Source organism: Rana temporaria, chromosome 13, assembly GCF_905171775.1.
Source record: "Rana temporaria chromosome 13, aRanTem1.1, whole genome shotgun sequence".
Taxonomy (NCBI): domain Eukaryota; kingdom Metazoa; phylum Chordata; class Amphibia; order Anura; family Ranidae; genus Rana; species Rana temporaria.
Window position 1 is genome coordinate 17,203,531 of NC_053501.1, and position 24,624 is coordinate 17,228,154.

General features: G+C 49.8%; 1 protein-coding gene across 1 annotated transcript in view; it reads right to left on the reverse strand.

The window, feature by feature from the left end:
* The window catches only part of CEP128 (centrosomal protein 128), a 256,542-nt gene that overhangs the window by 136,025 nt on the left and 95,893 nt on the right, over window positions 1–24,624 (reverse strand). The window contains exons 18-20 of the mRNA XM_040333200.1: window positions 21,818–21,982; window positions 10,755–10,931; window positions 9,278–9,337 (exon numbers count right to left, since the gene is read on the reverse strand). Of these exons, the coding sequence (XP_040189134.1) occupies window positions 9,278–9,337; window positions 10,755–10,931; window positions 21,818–21,982 (402 nt within the window). The remainder of the gene's footprint in view (window positions 1–9,277; window positions 9,338–10,754; window positions 10,932–21,817; window positions 21,983–24,624) is intronic.

Genomic DNA, 24,624 nt, shown 5'->3' on the forward strand with positions numbered 1-24,624 from the left:
AAAAATGTCAGCCTCCGGCAAGAACAAACAAAAGCAATACTGGAGGCAAGTTGTACCACACACAAATTTCGGTAGCAGAAGTATTAATGTGGAATGTACAGTTGTGCTCATAAGTTTACAAACCCTGGCAGAATTTAGGATTTCTTGGCCTTTTTTCAGAGAATATGAATAACACATTTTTTTTTTTTCACTCAGGGTGAGTGTTTGGCTGAAGACATTTGTCATCAATCAACTGTTTACTCTTTAAATTATAAATCACAACAGAAACTACTCAAATTACCCTGATCAAAAGTTTACATACCCCAGTTCTTAATACCATGTATTGCCCCCTTTAACATCAATGGCAGCTTCAAGTTTTTTGTCGTATTTGTGGATGAGGCTCTTTATCTTCTCAGATGGTAAAGCTGCCCATTCCTCTTGGCAAAAAGCCACCAGTTCCTGTAAATTCTTGGGCTGTCTTGCATGAACGGCACGTTTGAGATCTCCACAGAGTGGCTCAATGATATTGGCGGTCAGGAGACTGAGATGGGCCACTCCAGAACCTTCACTTTATTCTGCTGTAGCCAATGACAGGTGGACTTGGCCCATTGTCATGTTGGAATGTCCAAGTGTACAGCTTCCTGGGTGATGAATGCAAATGTTCCTTCTGTATTTTTTGATAACATACTGCATTCATCTTGCCAATAGTTTTGACCAAATTTCTTGTGCCTTTGTAGCTCACACATCCCCAAAACATCAGCGATCCACCTCCGTGTTCCACAGTAGGAATGGTGCACCTCTCATCATAGGCCTTGTTGACTGATCTCCAAATGTAGTGTTTATGATTGTGGCCAAAAAGCACAACTTTGGTCTCATCATTCCAAATGACTTTGTGCCAGAAGGTTTGAGGTTTGTCTCTGTGCTGTTTGGCGTATTGTAAGTGGGATACTTTGCGGCATTTGCGTAGTAATTGCTTTATTCTGACGACTCGACCATGCAGCCCATCTTTCTTCTGAAGTTATTTGTGGGTTTTTCTTTACATCCCAAACTATTTTCCTGGCAGTTGTGGCTGAAATTTTTGTTGGTCTACCTGACCGTGGTTTGATTTTAACAGAATCCCTAATTTTTCACTTATTGATTAGAGTTTAAACACTGCTGATTGCCATTGCCAATTCCTCGGATATCTTTTTATATCCCTATCCTGTTTTAAACAGTTTAACTACCTTTTTCATAGATCCTTTGACAATTCTTTTGCTTTCCCCATGACTCAGAATCCAGAAATGTCAGTGCAGCACTGGATGAAAGATGAAAGGTTCTTTCAGGAGTCCAGAAACTCATTGACCTTTTATACACACATACTCATTACAAGCAAACAGATCACAGGTGAGGATGGTTACCTTTAATAGCCATTCAAACCCCTTTGTGTCAACTTGTGTGCATGTTATCAGGCCAAAATCACCCGGGTATGTAAACTTTTGATCAGGGTCATTTGGGTAGTTTCTGTTGTGATTATGATTTAAAAAGAGTAAACACAGTTGATTGATAATAAATGGCTTCAGCCAAACACTAACCGTGAGTGAAAAATGTTTTTGTGTTATTCAAATTCTCTGAAAAATGGCCAAGAAATCAAATTCTGCCAGGGTATGTAAACTTATGAGCACAACTGTATGTTCCTAAAGATCTAGTATCTAAAAGAACATTATTTTTTATCAAGTTGTTGAGGGTAAAGTTCCTCTTTAAACTTCCGTGTGTAAAATAATACAAAATCAGCCCAACTCGCAGTATATTTCACCTGATTGGATATGAATGTGCGATGTTGAAAATGCGATGCAGATTTAAGAAACCCTGTCAGTCCCTAATAAAGTCCTGCCTGAAGCTCCCTGCAATAGAGGTGGTATCATACTTGCCTCTCGGGATGCCTCGGTCACTCACCTCCTCTTTGTTCCAGTGCTATTGCACCAATTATCTGCCCTCCCCCAACCCTACTCTTTGGCATTTACCACTCCCATTATTGTTGGGTGCCTGTGTCACAGTGGTTCTATTGCCAAACCCTACTGCAGAATCCTATAATGATGTACGGGTTTGAAGAAGGAAACACAGCACGCAGGGGGGGATACAGGTATTCAAACACTTGCATTAAGTGTTGAATGCCAAAAGGTCTTACAGAAGCTACAGTGCTGGAATGGAGGGAAGAAAAGAGATATGGGCTATTACAACGATAAGACAAGTAATGCTTCTACTTTGGGGGTGGGGGGGTAATGAGGCAACAGTAGCTTGTTTAGGGTACAATAGGAGCAGGTGGAGGGAAGTATCGTTAGCAGTACAAGAGCAGCTGCCAGAGGGTACAAAAGAGGGGGGAAAAAGTTGTCAGAGGATAAAAGCAGGAGCAGACAGATGAAAGAGTACCGTGTCAGAGGATACAAAAGGAAGCAAGAGTAGCTAGCAGAGGGTACTGGAAGAGACAATTGAGTGAAGAGTAGCTGGCAGAGGGTACAAAGGGAGCAAGTGAAGAAAAGTAACTAGCAGGGGGTATAACAGTAGCAGAGGGTGCAAGAGGAGACAATATAGCGAAGGTAGCTGGCAGAGGGTATAAAAGGAGCAGGTGAAGGAAAGTAACTGGAGGAGGTATAACCATAGCAGAGGGTACAAGAGAAGAAAATCTAGGGAGAGTAGCTGGCAGAGGGTACAAGAGGAGGGAAGGAGTAGGTGGCAAAGAGTATAAAAGAAGCAGGAAGAATAGCTGGCAGGGGGTAAAGAAGTAGCCAACTGGAGTAACTGGTACTGGGTACAAAAGGAGCAGGTATAGGGTACAGTGGATACAAGACTAGCCATCAAAGGGTACGAGAGGAATAAATATAGGTAGAGCAGCTAGCAGAGAGTAACAAGAGGAAGTTTAGATTAAAAGTAACTTATGTAGGGTACAGGAGGAGCAGATAGAGGGAAGAATAGCTGATAGCTGATAGAAAGTATAAGAGGAGCAGAAAAAAAAAGGATTTTTGTACTCACCGTAAAATCCATTTCTCTGAGTTTATAGACGGACACAGCATCCTTTGACCTTCGGGTTATGTTCTTCCTACCAGGAGATTTTAGGCAGAATTCCCACAGCACTCAAGGTGTTAAAACTTTCCCTCATGCCGCTCCTCCCAGGGGGCGTGGCTCCCCCAGGCATAACCCACACCCTGCTCCAACAGCTTCAGTTCGTAACAAGCAGTACAAACCAAGGAGGGGTGGGTGCTGTGTCCGTCTATGAACTCAGAGAAATGGATTTTACGGTGAGTACAAAAATCCTTTTTTCTCTTTCGTTCATAGACGGACACAGCATCCTTTGACCTTCGGGACGTCCCCAAGCAGTGTCAAAAAACGAGGGGTGGGAAAAATAACACAGCAAACAACAGGTTACACCCCAAACAAAACCGGAGTTACTCAACGGAGGAACTCCAACCTTAAACTGCCGCCTGTAACACCCTGCGGCCGAATGAGGCATCAGAAGATGCACTCACATCCACCTTATAAAACTTTGAGAAAGTGTGGACCGACGACCAGGTCGCAGCCTTACACACCTGTAACACAGAGGCTTGGTGTCAGAAAGCCCAGGAGGCTCCAATCGCCCTGGTCGAATGCGCCGTGACCCGAAAGGGAGGCGCCCGCCCCTTCAGGGCGTAGGCCTGAAGCACAACCTGTCGGATCCACCTGGAAATGGTGGCCGACGAGACTGCCAGGCCCTTACTGGGACCGGACACAGACACGAACAGCGAGTCCGACTTCCGGAACGGAGCTGTCGCCGACAAGTAAACTCGAAGGGCCCGAACCACATCTAGAGAATGTAAAACGGCTTCCTTCGGGTTCTTCGGCTGAGGACATAATGATGGAACAACAATGTCCTCGTTAATGTGAAAGGCCGAAACGACCTTCGGAAGAAAAGAAGGTCGCGGGCGCAGCACCGCCTTATCCTGATGGATGACCAAGTAGGGGGCCTTGCAAGACAAGGCCGCCAGCTCAGACACTCGTCTGATAGAGGTAATAGCTACCAGAAAGACCACCTTCTGCGACAAAGTCAGCAAGGGGATCTCCCGAATGTCCTCAAAGGGGGCACGCTGAAGCGCCGAGAGGACCAAGTTCAAGTCCCAAGAAGGTAGCGGAGGGCGCACCGGGGGGGCCACATGCCGGACCCCCTGCACAAACGTGCGAACCAAAGAGTGCGCTGCCACGGGACGCTGAAAATAAACAGCCAGAGCAGAAATCTGACTCTTGATCGTGCTCAAGGCAAGAGCCTGGTCCACTCCCCGCTGTAGGAACAGCAGGATCCGGGACACCACGTAAGTACGGGGGTGCCACTTCATCTCCTCACACATAGAGATGTATGCTTTCCATGTACGATGATAAATTTTTCGAGAAGTGGACTTCCGTGCACGCATCATGGTAGAGATTACCGGGCCCGACAGGCCCCGGTCCTTCAGTACCTGGTTCTCAACAGCCACGCCGTTAAAGCCAGTGACCGTAAAGCAGGATGGAAGATCGGGCCCTGAGACAGGAGATCTTCCCTCAGAGGCAGGCGCCAGGGGGCGTCTGCCACCAGACGTACCAGGTCCGCGTACCAAGAGCGACGCAGCCAATCTGGGGCGATCAGGATCGTTGGAATCCCTTCGGCTTCCACCCTGCGCAGCAGGCGGGGTAGGAGCCTTAGAGGAGGGAAGGCGTAAATCAGGTGATATTGACCCCAGGGAGCCACTAACGCGTCTGACGCGTCTGCCCACGGGTCCCTTGACCTGGCCACAAACCGTGGTACCTTCCGATTGAGACGGGACGCCAGAAGGTCCACGTCTGGAGTGCCCCATTTTTGGCACAGGATCTGAAAAACCTCCGGGTGGAGAGACCACTCCCCTTGATCCAGAGTCGTGCGACTTAGGAAGTCGGCTTGCCAATTCAGAACTCCCGGAATGTATACCGCTGACAGGGCCGGAACGGACCTTTCGGCCCACCGAAGTATGTGAGCGACCTCCGTCGCCGCGGCCGAGCTCCTTGTGCCGCCCTGATGATTGACGTACGCCACGGCCGTGGCGTTGTCGGACTGGATCCTGACAGGACGGCCCTGCAGCTCCAGGGACCACCTGACAAGGCACAGCTTGATCGCTCGGAGCTCCAGGATATTGATCGGCAGGCGGGACTCCTCCTGAGTCCAGCGCCCCTGGGCTGACTGGGTGCCCCAGACGCCCCCCCAGCCGAAGAGGCTGGCATCCGTCGTGACCACTGTCCAGCGGCACGGAAGAAAAGACTTCCCGGACCGAAGCACCGGAGACGTCAGCCACCATGCCAGGGAAGACTTGGCCAGATGGCTCAACCGAATCTGGCGATCCAGAGAAGATGGGACCCTGTCCCATCGTGACAGAACCTCCTTCTGTAGTACCCTGGTGTGGAATTGGGCATACGGAACCGCCTCGAAGGAGGCCACCATCAGACCCAGAACCCGCATGCAGAAGCGAAGAGACGACCACTTCTGGGTCGACAACTGTCTCACTGCAGATTGCAGGGTCCGCAGTTTTTCCGATGGGAGGAACACTTTTGCCTCCCCCGAATCCAAAACCAGCCCCAGGTGTTCCAGCCTCTGGGACGGAACCAACACTGATTTTTTGAGATTCAGAAGCCAGCCGAACTCCTGCAGAGTCCGACACGTGATGGACACGTCCTCCTCTAACTCTGAGCTTGAAGAAGCTCTCAGGAGAAGGTCGTCCAGGTATCCCACGATAGCGATCCCTCGCTGCCTTAGCAAGGCCAGGATCGGGGCGAGCACCTTGGTGAACACCCGTGGTGCCGACGCCAGCCCGAACGGGAGGGCCACGAATTGATAGTGGTCCTCCCCGATCGCAAAACGCAGATATCTTTGGTGGCTTGTGCAAACGGGGACATGCAGGTATGCGTCCATGATGTCCAAGGACGCCATGAAGTCCCCCTGGTGGAGGGCCGCTATGATAGAACGGACCGACTCCATCCTGAATCGCTGCACCTTGACAAAGGAGTTGAGGGCCTTTAGGTCCAGGACAGGGCGAACCCCTCCCTTCTTGGGAACCACGAACAGATTGGAGTAGAACCCCCGAAACCGTTCCAGCGAGGGAACCGGCACAACCACCCCTCTGTCCAGAAGATCCTGGACAGCCCCGGATAGGGCTAGCCGCCGATCCTGAGGAAGCTGGAGGTTGGATGGAAAAAATCTGTTTGGGGGACAAGAGAGGAACTCTATCTTGTACCCCGAGGCGACCACCTCGCAAACCCAACGGTCGGTCAGAAGAGAGTTCCACCGATCCGCGAAGTCGTGAAGCCGTCCCCCCACCCGAGACCCGGGCGGGGGCAGACCTTCATGCGGAAGCAGGCTTGTCCGCAGGCTTGTTTGGTTTGTTAAACCAGGGGCGCTTACGCCCGGCAGCAGGGGCTTTTGCCCCTTGCGGACCTTTTCCAGCCGCGCTGGGCGCACGAAAAAACCGCTTAGGGGTAGTAAAAGTAGGACCTTGCTTGCGGCGAGGTTCCTTACCCTTCCCCGACTGAGGGAGCAAGGTGCTCTTACCTCCAGTGGCATCCTTAATGATGTCATCCAGGGATGCCCCAAAGAGCCGTCCGCCCTTAAAGGGCAAATCCACCAAGGCCTTTTTCGAGGACTGGTCAGCCGACCAGCACTTCAGCCATATAAGGCGGCGCAGAACCACTGCGTAGACAGAAGCCCTGGAAAGCAAAGGAATCGAATCCATAGCCGCCTCACAGAGAAACTTCTGACCCTGAATCAACTGCTCAGCCAGGTCCCTAGAGGACTCGGAAGCACCCTGGACCTCCAGATCCTGCAGCAGGAGCTTTGCCCTTTCAGTTAGCGTCTGAGCAACCAGGGCGCCGGCCAGAGCCGGCCTTACCGCCGAACCCACCACCGAGAACAGGGAGCGGGCCACGGCCTCCACTCTCCTATCAGCGGGGTCCTTGAAAGCAGGAGCCCCCTCCACAGGCAACGTAGTAGCCTTACTCAGTCTGGACACAGGAGGGTCCACCGACGGAGGAGTGACCCACTTTTTTAAAAAGTCCTCCTCCAGGGGGTAACGGGTAGCAAAGCTTTTAGGAACAGTAAAAGCCTTTTGCGGTGTATCCCATTCCTTATACAACAAATTGTCCAAATAAGGAACACAGGGGAATACTTTAGCGGTACGCGGTGGTTTGCGGAATCCAAAAGGGACTGACACCGCTGGTGTCTCCGCCACATCCTCTAAATGAAGAGTCTCACGTACCGCAGTAATAAGAGCTCCAACAAATTCCTTGTCAGCAGACTCCGCAGCAGAGTCATCCTCGCTGTCCATGTGGGTTAAGCCCGCATCCTCTGACATGACAGAACCAGAAGCAGCAACAGCGTTATCCGATTCTGCGTCAGAGATATCCCCAGAAACAGCCTCCGGGGGGGGGGGCGCTTTTTACCCCCCAACCGAGCACTGGCAGCTTCAAACCTGGTGAGAAAAGACTCCAGGACAGCCGACACCGATCCAACAGATGTGGCAGGGGGAGGGGCGCTAAGGGTTAATTCCGGCATTGTGAGGAATGAGGGGCCTGATTCAGGCTCCATATTGCAGCTGCCGTGTCACCCCCACTGCCAATGGCAGGAAAAAAGTCCCCCACAGGTCACCTCCCGGCCGCTAGAGCACAGTCTGGGGCCCCCTGAGACTCACCACCCCCCTGGTACAGCGCGGTCTGTGAAGGACAAGTGTGTGCTGAGGAGAAGCTGCAGCGCTGCGTCTGTCCCCTCAGATGATTCGCGGTCTTTTTTCCCCGCCGAAACGGCCACTAGAGGCCGAACTAGTGCTGAAAACGGCGCCGGCCACAAGAAAATGGCCGCCGAATAATACAAGCGCGGCTCCGGCAAAATGGCCGCCGTTGCGCAGTTTTAAAAAGACAGTGTACCCAAAAATGACAGTACACCCACACAGCACACACAAAAAAGCCCAGAATGTCCACCACAGTCCCCTGCAGTGACACAGAACAGCCCCAGCCATACCCGAGTGAAAAAAATATGAGCCCCAGGGAAAAAACCCCCTGCACAGCCGTCACCCAAAGGGGGAAGGAGGGAGAGGAATAAGGGAGAGAGGAAAGCAGGGGAAAACCCTCAGTCGACCTCCCAAGGGAAAACATTCCAGCCAGACCACTTACCTGAGTAAGGGGCCACTACTTACCTGTCCTGCGACTACCCGGCTGGAGGTATCCCAGACAGAACCAACGTCCGCGAACGGCATGGCTGTCAGCCAGACACACTGTGACAAGGCCATAGAGACCGGTCATATGTGTGCCCTAGAACCGAAGTTCCCCGGCCGCCCCTGGAGCAATGGGGCCTGTCGTGGACGTCCCAAAGCGGAGCTGAGGGCCGGCACACGCTCGAAGGCCGAACCTGGGGGGACTACAAGGGTCGAGGACCCAGCCTGTCACCCAGTCGACTGTTGATAGAAGAATCGCAGGATTCAAAAATAAAAATAGAATAAAAAAGCGAGGAAAAAACTCGCAAAATGCAAAAAAATTTGCAAGAAAAAACTCCAGAGTCCAGGACTCCAGAGAGAGCCTGACTCTCCTGACGGTTAGGCAGAAACAAACTGAAGCTGTTGGAGCAGGGTGTGGGTTATGCCTGGGGGAGCCACGCCCCCTGGGAGGAGCGGCATGAGGGAAAGTTTTAACACCTTGAGTGCTGTGGGAATTCTGCCTAAAATCTCCTGGTAGGAAGAACATAACCCGAAGGTCAAAGGATGCTGTGTCCGTCTATGAACGAAAGAGAAAAAAGAAGAGTAGCTCACAGGGGGTACAAAAGGAGCGGACAGAGGGATGAGTAGCTGGGAGAGGGTATAAGAGGAGAGAGTAAAGGGAAGAGTAGCTGGTAGAGGGAACAGATGGAGCCACCAGCATGAAGATTAGCTGGCAGAGAGTAAAGGAGGAGCAGACAGCGGGAAGAGTAGCTGGCAGAGGTTACATAAAGAGTGGGTAAAGGAGAGAGACAGTAAAGGTTAATATAGGCTGACAAAAGAGAGGAGTAGTGTGTAGTATATTTGTGTGAGCTCCTCCAGCTGCTGCCGTCTGTGTGGCCTCTCCTGCACACAGCTGCTCACTCCAGGCGCTCACATCTTAGAGCAGGGACATCTCCCCATCACATGCCGGGGCCCAGAGAGACTTTATAACAAGGGAGGAAGCATTCCAGAGCAGCTGAGTAGGCCTCCCACCGCCAAAAGTCTCAGCCCTTCTATATATTCCTATACTATAGAGGAAGGAAAGTGCCAAGCAGTCACAGTAGCCTTACCTTGGTCTCTGCCAGCCAGTAGTGGGGATCATTCCTCAGGTGACTTTCTGCAGACACAGCCTTTATCAGATGACAGAAAACAGTTTTCAGAATACTGTAAATCGGCACAATTCTATTCATTCTGATTGGTTATTACTCACATTACACATTTTATTTTCACTGACCCCAACAGAATGGAATAGAAGGAAAAAGGTTACTGGGGTGTTGGGGGTGGGGGATTATGAAAGGCTGAAGAAGGTTAATGGCCTTGCAAGAGTTAATGCGCATGTGAGCACAAGGGGGTGAGGTATGAGCAGTGGGTTTTGCGAAAAAGAAAACCAATCAAAAGAATGTTACTATGGGGAGCGAGCGATGGTCAGAAGGGGGAATTAGGCTCGAGCTAAACATGGGAGAACAGTGATCATCTGTACAGGCGGCTGGAAGTTATTGGCCATAAACAGTAGCAAGATACAATGACTGGGGTTCACAAAAAGGAGGGTGAAGACAGGTAATAGGGCAGGGCAGCAATACAGGAGGCCTGAGAGAGGATCCTGGGGCAGGGCAAGGGTAGTTGGCTGGGCAGAGCAGTAAAATATGAGGACTCCGTGCCCTGGCCCCCCTTTAGCTTTCTGTCCTAACCCAATACAGGAGGGTCAGAGCAGTTGCTGGGACAGGGCAGTAATCCCGGAGGGACTAAGGGTAATTGGCTGGGTAAACCAGAAAGGTAACAGGACTGGGGTTGGCAGAGGACGACTAAGAGCAGGTGCTACAACAGGGTAGTAATACAAGCGCACTGTGGACAAGTAGTGAGGCGCAATACTAAGGCCCCTTCCTCAAAGGGGCGTGCTCCGTTGGAGTCTGCCTGCTCCTTGTCTGCTCAGCCAATGCAGAGCGGACACAGACACAGCCCACTCTCTTCCATGGGCAGTCGGATGCAATAGGACCGCCTGACCGTTTAGACCAGGCGAGGGCAAACTCGGCCCTCCGGCTGTTTTGAAACTACAAGTCCAATGAGACATTGCAAGACCCTGACAATCACAGGCATGACTCCTAGAGGCAGAGGCATGATGGGATTTGCAGTTTCACCACAGCTGGAGGGCCGAGATTGCCCACCCCTGGTTTAGACCCAAATGCCATCCGATCTGCGAGATCAATATGGAACAGATCCCTATCCATCTTTTTTTTAAATCAGAAACAATGTTTATTGAGCATAGAAAGTATACAAACATACGGGTAAATAGTGCAACAGGCACTACAGTTAGGGATCAATCCCCTATCCGTCTGTTTTTAGCAGACAGGATTGGACGTCAGCGGGGACTGATGGGGGGGGGGTCTGCCTGAAAAACCAAGCAGTCCGCTAGTGTGAAAGGGGCCCGAGATCCAAGGAATGGATTTAGGACAGGGGGATGAAGGAGGATAGTGAGGCAGGACAGTAATACAGGACAATACAAGTTCTGTAGGAGGCTGGTAGGCAGTGGTGGTCAGAATGGGGAATTACCTTGAAACTATTCATGGAATTTCTTGACATTAGCTGACAAGCCAAGTTGATTTCGGCCTCTAGATTACTCAAGATGGTTTCCTGTGTCGTCTCCAGAAATTCTAGCTTCTCCCCCAGACTTTGGTTGTCCTCCTCGAGCTTCCTCATGTTCTGTCCTACAGTGCTTAGCTGCTGAGCCTGTGGAAGCAGAGACCACAGTGTCCAGATTACAGCGACAATGAAAATGACACTACACCAGTATCACCTTTCTTCCAACAGACTGTATGCAGCTTCAACATTAAGCATCACAGACAGGCCAAATCCTACATAAGGTAACATAGGACTAAAACATTAATATTCCCCAATGGTAATGTGAAAAAAGGCTTGGAGTGCTCTTCACCGTCGTGACATCATCATTCTGCAAAAACTGTCAGTCTCCTAATTATTATTAATAAAAATCCATTGAGAGTCTAAAGTCTTTTAATATTGGTGTTCATCAACATGGAACTTTACACATAACAAAAATAATATTCATTAGCAAGGAACATACATTCCACAATAAGAATGCTACCAAAATTAGTGTGCACTGTAAATTGACTCCAGCATTGTTCCCGTTTCTTCTTGCTGGAGGCTCCCATTTTGCTGAAGCCCAGCGCCTAAAAATAGAGAACAACTGAGCATGCACAGAGCAAGGTGAGACAGTGTATTACAGGACTTTACAGTATAGGCAATTATTTTTAAATGTTTTACATAGCTATACCTGCAAAAAGAGGCCAGCCTGAAGTGATCTACCAGGACTTAACATGATTTTAAAGGCTCGAGGTGTTTTACCTTAATGCATTCTAATAGTCACCTGAGCTCCCTATCGATGCAGCGATGTGCACGAGAGCTGAGCTTCTCCCTGGTCTCCCATTGCCCATTCCTCATTGCCTGAGATGTCAGCTGTCAATTATGGCCAATAAGCCAATGAAGGGGGGGGGGGGGGGCAAGACAGCAGCTCTGTTTGTCTTATGAATGGATAGAGCGGACATTTAGCTAAAAGAAATCCGGTATGTCTAGGATTAAGGCTACACGCTGAAACGCATAAGCCCTGTATTTTGTACCGCACCTGGATTAATATATTTCTTCATTTCGAAAGATCAAGCGGTCAGCTTTCCTTTATCTACGTTTTCTCGAGTGCTAGGAGGACACTACAAGCTAGTGTCCTGACCTCTCACCACCTCGGGAAATCACTACGGGCGTTTTCTACTATATTTATGCACAGTGCGGAGCTCGGAGGCGGACATGCACCAGTGCTCCCAGAGCAAGCGGCTTGCTATTGGGAGAGCACTGCCTGAAGAAGAGGAGCCAGAAGCACTGGTGGGGGACCCGAAAAGAGGAGGATTAGGGCTACTCTGTGCAAAACCATTACACAGAGCAGGTAAATAGAATATGTTTGTCATTTTTTCTTTTTAAATATGAACTTTAAATGTCACTTTAATTTAATATAAAAACAGGCAATTTCTGGGATTCAACTATCTCCACCTTCTTTGGGGGGGATTACATTTTGTATGTAGTTGAGGAATCAAAAAAAAAGGATTTTTGTACTCACCGTAAAATCCATTTCTCTGAGTTCATAGACGGACACAGCATCCTTTGACCTTCGGGTTATGTTCTTCCTACCAGGAGATTTTAGGCAGAATTTCCACAGCACTCAAGGTGTTAAAACTTTCCCTCATGCCGCTCCTCCCAGGGGGCGTGGCTCCCCCAGGCATAACCCACACCCTGCTCCAGCAGCTTCAGTTCGTAACAAGCAGTACAAACCAAGGAGGGGTGGGTGCTGTGTCCGTCTATGAACTCAGAGAAATGGATTTTACGGTGAGTACAAAAATCCTTTTTTCTCTTTCGGTCATAGACGGACACAGCATCCTTTGACCTTCGGGACGTCCCCAAGCAGTGTCAAAAAACGAGGGGTGGGAAAAATAACACAGCAAACAACAGGTTACACCCCAAACAAAACCGGAGTTACTCAACGGAGGAACTCCAACCTTAAACTGCCGCCTGTAACACCCTGCGGCCGAATGAGGCATCAGAAGATGCACTCACATCCACCTTATAAAACTTTGAGAAAGTGTGGACCGACGACCAGGTCGCAGCCTTACACACCTGTAACACAGAGGCTTGGTGTCGGAAAGCCCAGGAGGCTCCAATCGCCCTGGTCGAATGCGCCGTGACCCGAAAGGGAGGCGCCCGCCCCTTCAGGGCGTAGGCCTGAAGCACAACCTGTCGGATCCACCTGGAAATGGTGGCCGACGAGACTGCCAGGCCCTTACTGGGACCGGACACAGACACGAACAGCGAGTCCGACTTCCGGAACGGAGCTGTCGCCGACAAGTAAACTCGAAGGGCCCGAACCACATCTAGAGAATGTAAAACGGCTTCCTTCGGGTTCTTCGGCTGAGGACATAATGATGGAACAACAATGTCCTCGTTAATGTGAAAGGCCGAAACGACCTTCGGAAGAAAAGAAGGTCGCGGGCGCAGCACCGCCTTATCCTGATGGATGACCAAGTAGGGGGCCTTGCAAGACAAGGCCGCCAGTTCAGACACTCGTCTGATAGAGGTAATAGCTACCAGAAAGACCACCTTCTGCGACAAAGTCAGCAAGGGGATCTCCCGAATGTCCTCAAAGGGGGCACGCTGAAGCGCCGAGAGGACCAAGTTCAAGTCCCAAGAAGGTAGCGGAGGGCGCACCGGGGGGCCACATGCCGGACCCCCTGCACAAACGTGCGAACCAAAGAGTGCGCTGCCACGGGACGCTGAAAATAAACAGCCAGAGCAGAAATCTGACTCTTGATCGTGCTCAAGGCAAGAGCCTGGTCCACTCCCCGCTGTAGGAACAGCAGGATCCGGGACACCACGTAAGTACGGGGGTGCCACTTCATCTCCTCACACATAGAGATGTATGCTTTCCATGTACGATGATAAATTTTTCGAGAAGTGGACTTCCGTGCACGCATCATGGTAGAGATTACCGGGCCCGACAGGCCCCGGTCCTTCAGTACCTGGTTCTCAACAGCCACGCCGTTAAAGCCAGTGACCGTAAAGCAGGATGGAAGATCGGGCCCTGAGACAGGAGATCTTCCCTCAGAGGCAGGCGCCAGGGGGCGTCTGCCACCAGACGTACCAGGTCCGCGTACCAAGAGCGACGCGGCCAATCTGGGGCGATCAGGATCGTTGGAATCCCTTCGGCTTCCACCCTGCGCAGCAGGCGGGGTAGGAGCCTTAGAGGAGGGAAGGCGTAAATCAGGTGATATTGACCCCAGGGAGCCACTAACTCGTCTGACGCGTCTGCCCAGGGGTCCCTTGACCTGGCCACAAACCGTGGTACCTTCCGATTGAGACGGGACGCCAGAAGGTCCACGTCTGGAGTGCCCCATTTTTGGCACAGGATCTGAAAAACCTCCGGGTGGAGAGACCACTCCCCTTGATCCAGAGTCGTGCGACTTAGGAAGTCGGCTTGCCAATTCAGAACTCCCGGAATGTATACCGCTGACAGGGCCGGAACGGACCTTTCGGCCCACCGAAGTATGTGAGCGACCTCCGTCGCCGCGGCCGAGCTCCTTGTGCCGCCCTGATGATTGACGTACGCCACGGCCGTGGCGTTGTCGGACTGGATCCTGACAGGACGGCCCTGCAGCTCCAGGGACCACCTGACAAGGCACAGCTTGATCGCTCGGAGCTCCAGGATATTGATCGGCAGGCGGGACTCCTCCTGAGTCCAGCGCCCCTGGGCTGACTGGGTGCCCCAGACGCCCCCCCCAGCCGAAGAGGCTGGCATCCGTCGTGACCACTGTCCAGCGGCACGGAAGAAAAGACTTCCCGGACCGAAGCACCGGAGACGTCAGCCACCATGCCAGGGAAGACTTGGCCAGATGGCTCAACCGAATCTGGCGATCCAGAGAAGATGGGACCCTGTCCCATCGTGACAGAACCTCCTTCTGTAGTACCCTGGTGTGGAATTGGGCATACGGAACCGCCTCGAAGGAGGCCACCATCAGACCCAGAACCCGCATGCAGAAGCGAAGAGACGACCACTTCTGGGTCGACAACTGTCTCACTGCAGATTGCAGGGTCCGCAGTTTTTCCGATGGGAGGAACACTTTTGCCTCCCCCGAATCCAAAACCAGCCCCAGGTGTTCCAGCCTCTGGGATGGAACCAACACTGATTTTTTGAGATTCAGAAGCCAGCCGAACTCCTGCAGAGTCCGACACGTGATGGACACGTCCTCCTCTAACTCTGAGCTTGAAGAAGCTCTCAGGAGAAGGTCGTCCAGGTATCCCACGATAGCGATCCCTCGCTGCCTTAGCAAGGCCAGGATCGGGGCGAGCACCTTGGTGAACACCCGTGGTGCCGACGCCAGCCCGAACGGGAGGGCCACGAATTGATAGTGGTCCTCCCCGATCGCAAAACGCAGATATCTTTGGTGGCTTGTGCAAACGGGGACATGCAGGTATGCGTCCATGATGTCCAAGGACGCCATGAAGTCCCCCTGGTGGAGGGCCGCTATGATAGAACGGACCGACTCCATCCTGAATCGCTGCACCTTGACAAAGGAGTTGAGGGCCTTTAGGTCCAGGACAGGGCGAACCCCTCCCTTCTTGGGAACCACGAACAGATTGGAGTAGAACCCCCGAAACCGTTCCAGCGAGGGAACCGGCACAACCACCCCTCTGTCCAGAAGATCCTGGACAGCCCCGGATAGGGCTAGCCGCCGATCCTGAGGAAGCTGGAGGTTGGATGGAAAAAATCTGTTTGGGGGACAAGAGAGGAACTCTATCTTGTACCCCGAGGCGACCACCTCGCAAACCCAACGGTCGGTCAGAAGAGAGTTCCACCGATCCGCGAAGTCGTGAAGCCGTCCCCCCACCCGAGACCCGGGCGGGGGCAGACCTTCATGCGGAAGCAGGCTTGTCCGCAGGCTTGTTTGGTTTGTTAAACCAGGGGCGCTTACGCCCGGCAGCAGGGGCTTTTGCCCCTTGCGGACCTTTTCCAGCCGCGCTGGGCGCACGAAAAAACCGCTTAGGGGTAGTAAAAGTAGGACCTTGCTTGCGGCGAGGTTCCTTACCCTTCCCCGACTGAGGGAGCAAGTTGCTCTTACCTCCAGTGGCATCCTTAATGATGTCATCCAGGGATGCCCCAAAGAGCCGTCCGCCCTTAAAGGGCAAATCCACCAAGGCCTTTTTTGAGGACTGGTCAGCCGACCAGCACTTCAGCCATATAAGGCGGCGCAGAACCACTGCGTAGACAGAAGCCCTGGAAAGCAAAGGAATCGAATCCATAGCCGCCTCACAGAGAAACTTCTGACCCTGAATCAACTGCTCAGCCAGGTCCCTAGAGGACTCGGAAGCACCCTGGACCTCCAGATCCTGCAGCAGGAGCTTCGCCCTTTCAGTTAGCGTCTGAGCAACCAGGGCGCCGGCCAGAGCCGGCCTTACCGCCGAACCCACCACCGAGAACAGGGAGCGGGCCACGGCCTCCACTCTCCTATCAGCGGGGTCCTTGAAAGCAGGAGCCCCCTCCACAGGCAACGTAGTAGCCTTACTCAGTCTGGACACAGGAGGGTCCACCGACGGAGGAGTGACCCACTTTTTTAAAAAGTCCTCCTCCAGGGGGTAACGGGTAGCAAAGCTTTTAGGAACAGCAAAAGCCTTTTGCGGTGTATCCCATTCCTTATACAACAAATTGTCCAAATAAGGAACACAGGGGAATACCTTAGCGGTACGCGGTGGTTTGCGGAATCCAAAAGGGACTGACACCGCTGGTGTCTCCGCCACATCCTCTAAATGAAGAGTCTCACGTACCGCAGTAATAAGAGCTCCAACAAATTCCTTGTCAGCAGACTCCGCAGCAGAGTCATCCTCGCTGTCCATGTGGGTTAAGCCCGCATCCTCTGACATGACAGAACCAGAAGCAGCAACAGCGTTATCAGATTCTGCGTCAGAGATATCCCCAGAAACAGCCTCCGGGGGGGGGGCGCTTTTTACCCCCCAACCGAGCACTGGCAGCTTCAAACCTGGTGAGAAAAGACTCCAGGACAGCCGACACCGATTCAACAGATGTGGCAGGGGGAGGGGCGCTTAGGGTTAATTCCGGCATTGTGAGGAATGAGGGGCCTGATTCAGGCTCCATATTGCAGCTGCCGTGTCACCCCCACTGCCAATGGCAGGAAAAAAGTCCCCCACAGGTCACCTCCCGGCCGCTAGAGCACAGTCTGGGGCCCCCTGAGACTCACCACCCCCCTGGTACAGCGCGGTCTGTGAAGGACAAGTGTGTGCCGAGGAGAAGCTGCAGCGCTGCGTCTGTCCCCTCAGATGATTCGCGGTCTTTTTTCCCCGCCGAAACGGCCACTAGAGGCCGAACTAGTGCTGAAAACGGCGCCGGCCACAAGAAAATGGCCGCCGAATAATACAAGCGCGGCTCCGGCAAAATGGCCGCCGTTGCGCAGTTTTAAAAAGACAGTGTACCCAAAAATGACAGTACACCAAAACAGCACACAGCACACACAAAAATGCCCAGAATGTCCACCACAGTCCCCTGCAGTGACACAGAACAGCCCCAGCCATACCCGAGTGAAAAAATAAAAAAAAATAAAATAAAATATGAGCCCCAGGGAAAAAACCCCCTGCACAGCCGTCACCCAAAGGGGGAAGGAGGGAGAGGAATAAGGGAGAGAGGAAAGCAGGGGAAAACCCTCAGTCGACCTCCCAAGGGAAAACATTCCAGCCAGACCACTTACCTGAGTAAGGGGCCACTACTTACCTGTCCTGCGACTACCCGGCTGGAGGTATCCCAGACAGAACCAACGTCCGCGAACGGCATGGCTGTCAGCCAGACACACTGTGACAAGGCCATAGAGACCGGTCATATGTGTGCCCTAGAACCGAAGTTCCCCGGCCGCCCCTGGAGCAATGGGGCCTGTCGTGGACGTCCCAAAGCGGAGCAGAGGGCCGGCACACGCTCGAAGGCCGAACCTGGGGGGACTACAAGGGTCGAGGACCCAGCCTGTCACCCAGTCGGCTGTTGATAGAAGAATCGCAGGATTCAAAAATAAAAATAGAATAAAAAAGCGAGGAAAAAACTCGCAAAATGCAAAAAAATTTGCAAGAAAAAACTCCAGAGTCCAGGACTCCAGAGAGAGCCTGACTCTCCTGACGGTTAGGCAGAAACAAAACTGAAGCTGCTGGAGCAGGGTGTGGGTTATGCCTGGGGGAGCCACGCCCCCTGGGAGGAGCGGCATGAGGGAAAGTTTTAACACCTTGAGTGCTGTGGAAATTCTGCCTAAAATCTCCTGGTAGGAAGAACATAACCCGAAGGTCAAAGGATGCTGTGTCCGTCTATGAACGAAAGAGAAATGGCAGCTGCTATTTTGCTCCTGAGCACTTTCACTGTTCATCCTCCAAACAAGTAAATCAGCAGAACTAAACTCCAAAATACTTACCTCTTACCTTTAATTGTCCGAAGCCTGTGAGGTCCTTCGCTTCTTCTGTGCCGATCTTCAGCGATCTTGATTGGAAAGTTCGGGAGGACTTCACTTGCATGCATGTGAAGCACTGCAGTCATCCTAAAATACAGGTACTGTGCTGGAATCTAAACGGAGCTGTGCAGGCATTTCAATGAAGATTCAATCAAATTGAATTTTCATAGCGTACTGAGCTTGAAGAAGACAATGGATAGTGTAGCCTTTATCAACTTGAGAACAGTTCAAGATTTACTCGAACTGAACCCAGACAAGACTTGTGATTGGAGGGCAGAGGCTAACCTCAAAATTGACAGCAAACATGTCCAGCTGGTTTAACCCTCGGGAATACAACTCTTATCAGACCATGTGCACAGCCTGGGTGTGATCCTGGTCACTGACCTATTGATTAAAGGATACGTTTGCCTTTAGTAATGTAGCACCCTTGTCCTAAACAGGGCTGCTAGTGAATTTAGTTGTGCCAAGTGGTAACTAGCCTGGCTAATTTGTAGGCTTTGATCCACTGGTTTCTTTCCCAAGCTTGAGTTTAATTTGTAGTCGCTTTCTTCTGTCAATAAGTGACACTGTTGCCTTTGTCATTAGGATGCTAGATTACAGTGAATTCAGGTTAGGAGTAAATATGTTGTCTCAGCCAATTAGCAGGAGTTTACTTTGGCCGCTTTGCTCGGATAAGCTATTTATTTGGAAGAAGTCAGGTGATCAAGGTTCTTTCCAACCGGGCGGTGGCCTGGGTGGGTGCGTGAGAAGCAGGAGCAGAGGTGTAGGCTTGAATCCTGGGGCCTAACCACGTGTGTAGTGTAGAGGCTTAGCCCGAGGGGAGCACAATTGTTGCGAGAGGTAATTGAGAATCAGTTTCCAGAGAAACGACCACTGCTGTTGCAGAAGGCAAGTTTAGAAGGGATGGAGTTCTGAAGGAGTATCAGAGCAGATGCTTCACTAGCCGGAGACGGTGAAGTGGAAAGCTTCAGTAGAGACTCATTCAGAAATACAGTGGGTAGCTGTAAGAAGAGTTTGAAGATAAGTACAGTGGGTAGCTGTGAGTTGAGCTTGAGGGATCCAGCAGGTAGCCGAGTCCAAGAAGTCCATTGGGATACTGTGAGCGGAGCTTGAAGAATACAGTGGGATACGGTGAGTGAAGCTTGAGAAGTCCAGTAGGCAGCTGGGAGCTAAGCTTGAGAGACTACAGTGGTATACTGTGAGTGAAGTTGTTGCCATAGGAGACAGCAAATGAAGTTCGGGTGAGTGAAAGGAAAAGTCCTGCTGCTCACAGGTGAAATGGCATCGGCTAGGAGTCGAAGGGTAATCCCAAGGAAGGGGTGCACGCCCTGCCACCGCAGCAGTCACATGCAAAGTGAAAAATTCTGTATAAGCTGCACTCCCACACAACAATGTATAATCAAATTCTTTATGGAAAAAACATAAGTACAGGATGGGCACAGGCAGGGCAAGAGAAGGAAAGAGGTTGGCGCGTTTCACGCGATTTACATGCTTTGTCAAAACCACCAAATTGTGTGTTTTTTCAATAAAGAATTTTATTATACATCATTGTGGGGGAGTGCAGCCTATTCTGAATTTTTCACTTTACATAGGAGACAGCAGTCGCTACAAGATACAGATTGTTGCATTCAGCTTAAAAGGCCCTTTTCTGTATTTCTGTCGGCCTAGTTCTATTTTTGTCTGCAAAGTCTGCCAAGTTGCTATTGCATTTGCCCAACGGTATCCTGTGCCCTAACCCTCTCTAGGGGGTTCCTGTTAAAAGAAATAAAAACTCTTTGAACGTGTTTAAAAGTGACTGGCGCCCATTTTTCCCCATCTTGTCGTACACCCACCATACCTAGTAACCTGCAACCTGAGGAGGAATGTCAGCTCTCCCTGACTACAAGAGTTTAAGAGAGCATGCTCCTAATCTCAGCTCGTTACCTGTATAGAAGACACCTGGGAGCCAGAAATCTTGCTGATTAATAGGAGATCAAATACTTATTGCACTCATTAACCACTAGCCGACCAGCCGCCGCAGTTTTATGGCGGCAGGTTGGCTCGGCTGCGCGAAATCACGTAGTATAAACAAGATTTCGCATTTCAGACACTTGTTTGGGAGCCACGTCGCACGACCGCGCAATTGCCAGTTAAAGCGACGCAGTGCCGAATCGCAAAAAGTGGCCCGGAACTTTTTTGAAATGCGTTTTCTGGATATTTTTGTTGTTATTCTGTCTCACTGTTAAAATAAACCTACCATTAAAATAAAAGAATCCCGCACTGTGTATACTGTATAGTGACACACAGCAGTATACAACATAAAAAGTATAGCACCATGCAACAGATCACAGTACAGTATACATAGGTTTAGGGATTACCAATAAACATGTCATACAGAGGCATCTATAGCCATCCTATGACCATGGTTGCACTCTGCTCTCGCCATCCTATGGCTGGCTGCATTCTGCTCTCGCCATCCTATGAATATGGCTGCACTGCGGGCACTCTGCTCTTGCCATCCTATGATTAGGGCTGCACTCAAGGCCTGCCATCCTATCCCCTCCCATATCCCAATACAGCTTCTCAGTCAGAAGCCGGCTGTCACATAAGAGAATTAGCAATCTCTGTAGGGGATGTTCCTGCTGATAAGGACCATGGAAGTAGATATTGCTGGTCATGTGGAGTTATTGTATATATGTGGAGATATTGCTGGTCTTATATGGACTAATCCAGTCACACATCAAAAAGCAACCATTTGCTGCCTTCCACATGTTTCATATGTGCGATTCGTCAGTGGGATCCCTGGGGTGACAGGTGCTGCGCACACACTGCCCCACTGTCACAACCACCCTCAATGTCTGATCACAGGCACTCTCTGCACAATACCATCTCAATACAACGCATGCAGACACAAAGAACACGTGGCTACTCTAGAACACAGACTTTGACGGGACTGAGACTAGAGAATTGCCTCTCTAACCTCGATGACTGCAAGTATTCAGTGAGACTGAAGCTCCCCCAGCTGACTGATTGGAGAAGTACACCTCCGATGTGTAATTCCACAAAAGTAAAAAAAAAAAAAAAAGAGCTTCTTGGTACAGTTTAACTCATAGCAACCAACTAGGTTTCATCTTTTATTGTCTGGGAAAATTAAGCCAAGAATTTAATTGGTTAAAAAACATTCAACTTTTGTGGAGCTTTAACCACTTAAGACCCGGACCATTATGCGGGTGAAGGACCTTGCCCCTTTTTGCGATTCGGCACTAGGTCGCTTTAACTGACAATTGTGCGACGTGGCTCCCTTTTTTCCCCACAGATAGAGCTTTCTTTTGGTGGTATTTGATCACGTTATTTTTTGCGCTATAAACAAAAATAGAGCGACAATTTTTACTTTTTGCTATAATAAATATCCCCAAAAAAAGATATAACATTTTTTTCCCCTCAGTTTAGGCCGATACGTATTCTTCTACCTATTTTTGGTAAAAAAAATTAAAAAAAAAACGCAATAAGCGTTTATCGATTGGCTTGCACAAAGTTTACAAAATATCTAACCCACATCTGTGGACCATCCCCATCGCCTGCTCTCACCTTCTCCTCTGCATCCTCTGCAGTCAGCTGGTACTTGCACCTCAGGGTGGCAAACTCCTCTCTACCCCGCAACACTTCCTCTGAAAGTTTGTCACATTCCACTTTCATCTTCTCCACTCGCTGGCGTTGCGATCTCACCAAAGACTTGCAGTCGATAAGCTCAGCCTAAGAAAAAAAAAAAAATATGTTAATTCACATAGTCAGGGTCAACTCAAAAATCCAAAATCCCTCCTTTCCAGCCTGGCTGGTCACAGAGTAAATTTGTGTCAATTTACTCCTGACTGGCTTGTGATGCGATCGCCGACACTCATGCACTGCAAATCAGTGCACAAAGCTGCAATTATGTGCCCGCAGCTGCAGAGAATTGTGGGAACATGCAATTGTCTGCAAACAAAATGCAAGACTACAGGCATCAGAACACAGGAATCAAGAACAATGCACACAATGTTTGGAAGCGTGGCCTAAATTACTTCCACTCAATCGTTCCAAAACTGAGCTAATCTATTGTAAAACCAATCTGAGGATATGCCTTTGTAACCTCGTTTTAAAAACGCTAGTGGGCAAGACTGTCATACTGTCAATAAGGAAAGGTGCAGTGATGTCACAATGGCCGAAAGCTTGTTCAAGGTATTGTAGCCAAATACCACCTAGAATTTTTTTTTTAGTTTAATAAATACAGTTAACCACTCCCTTCCTGCCCAGGCGAAATTTCTGCTTTCGGCACTGCGTCACTTTAACTGACAATTGTGCGGTCATGCGACATGGCTACCAAACAAAATTGACTTCCTTTTGTTCCCACAAATAGAGCTTTCTTTTGGTGGCATTTGATCACCTCTGCGTTTTTTTTTTTTTTGTGCTACAAACAAAAAGAGAGCGACAATTTGGAAAAAATATATATTTTTAATTTTTTGCTATAATAAATATCCCAATTTTGAAAAAAAAATAAAAACATTTCTCAGTTTAGGCCGATACGTATTCTTCTACATATTTTTGGTAAAAAAAAAAAAAAAAAAATGCAATAAGCGTATAGTGATTGGTTTGTGCAAAAGTTATAGAGCCTACAAGAAAAGGGGACAGAATTATGACTTTTTTTATTATTATTTTATACTAGTAATGGCGGCGACCTGCGATTTTTATTAGGACTGCGACATTATGGCGGACACATCGCACACTTTTGACACATTTTTGGGACCATTCACATTTATACAGCGATCCATGCTATAAATATGCACTAATTACTGTATAAATGTGACTGGCAGGGAAGGGGTTACCAGTAGGGGGTGAGGAAGGGGTTAAATGTGTTCCCTACTAGTGATTTTAACTGTGGGGGGAGGGGACTGAATGGGGGAGGTGACCGATCTGTGTCCCTATGTACAGATCCACGTCCCTGTCTGTGTAACGGCTGATTGCGGGTACCTGGTGGACATCGCGGCCGTCAGGTGTGCACATCGGCACATAAGTGACGCGGTGGGCAAACACGCGAGCGCGCCCCCCAGTGGCCGGAGGAGCCGAGGACGTCAATGGACGTCCTCCCGGCATTGTAGCGCCACCTTGTGGCCGTCATTGTACAATGGTCAGGGCTCCAAGCGTTTAAAGGGGTTGTAAAGGTAAAAGTTTTTTCATCTTAATGCATCCTATGCATTAAGGAGAAAAAACTTCTGACAATACCGATAGGACCTGGGATGGGGCCATGCTTGGATGAGAGATTACTTAAACAGCCAGGTGAATGTGTCTGGCCTCTAAAGCAGGACATATGGAGGAGGTAAGCTGACAGACAAACATTACTGCATAACCATGACACGTGTCCCATTGGCGTCAATGCAAATATCGCCCCCGCTGACTCCAATGCAAAAATCACATCCCATTGGCTTCAATGCAAAATAGCCGGCCTCAATATGTTTTAAATTTTATTTTTTGGACTGTCTGTTTCGATTTTCACCCAAGTACATTGTGAATTTTCGTATTTTCTGCACCAGAATTTTTATTTTAGTGCACAACTAATTGTAAGTAACATATATACAATATGATCGTGTACAATACAGTATATGTGAAGGGCTAAAAAAATAAATAAAAAAATGGCCAAATGCATGACGATGTCACAATGTCTTCCTAGGGAGGAGTTGTGCCATGGCAGCCATTTTCTTGGTTAGAAACTTTGGTTTCATTTTATATCGCTGGTTTCTGATTTTAACGTAGTTCGTGTATTGCCGTTTTACTATTAAATTTTTCTCAAAAATACTACACTATGTTTGTTACGCTCCTTCTACTCTTCCTCACAAATACGTGAGTAATGTAAGGAAACTGTGGGCACTGAAAGAGTATGGTCATTAATTTCCAGGACAACCGGTTCAGGATTGTTTTCTTTGGAAAATGCATGTCTGACCTTCCTTGGTGGAGGTTCATGCAAATGGGCAAGGGGGCAGTGTGAAGAGGTGTTGGTGACAGCTTCTCCTTGGATACGCCTTGTCTTTGTCTGTGCCGATTGTCATTTCAACTCATTTTGATGCAGAATCAAGAATGGATTTTTTAAAAAGGCCCGATAAGTTATATGTGAATCAGACTTTACAATCTGATGTAGCTTTTAGCACTGCACCTATGATATAAGGCCTCATTCACACGACGGCCGTTCGGGTCCGCCTGTCACGGACCTGAACGGCCGCTCCATGCATCGCTATGGAGCGTCGGATGTCAGCGGAGACATGGTCCAGACGTATGGGGGGCCACGTCCTCCATCCGTCCATGCGGATCGGATAAGATCTGATGAAAACGGACATGCTGTCCATTTTCATCAGATCGCTCCATAGGAG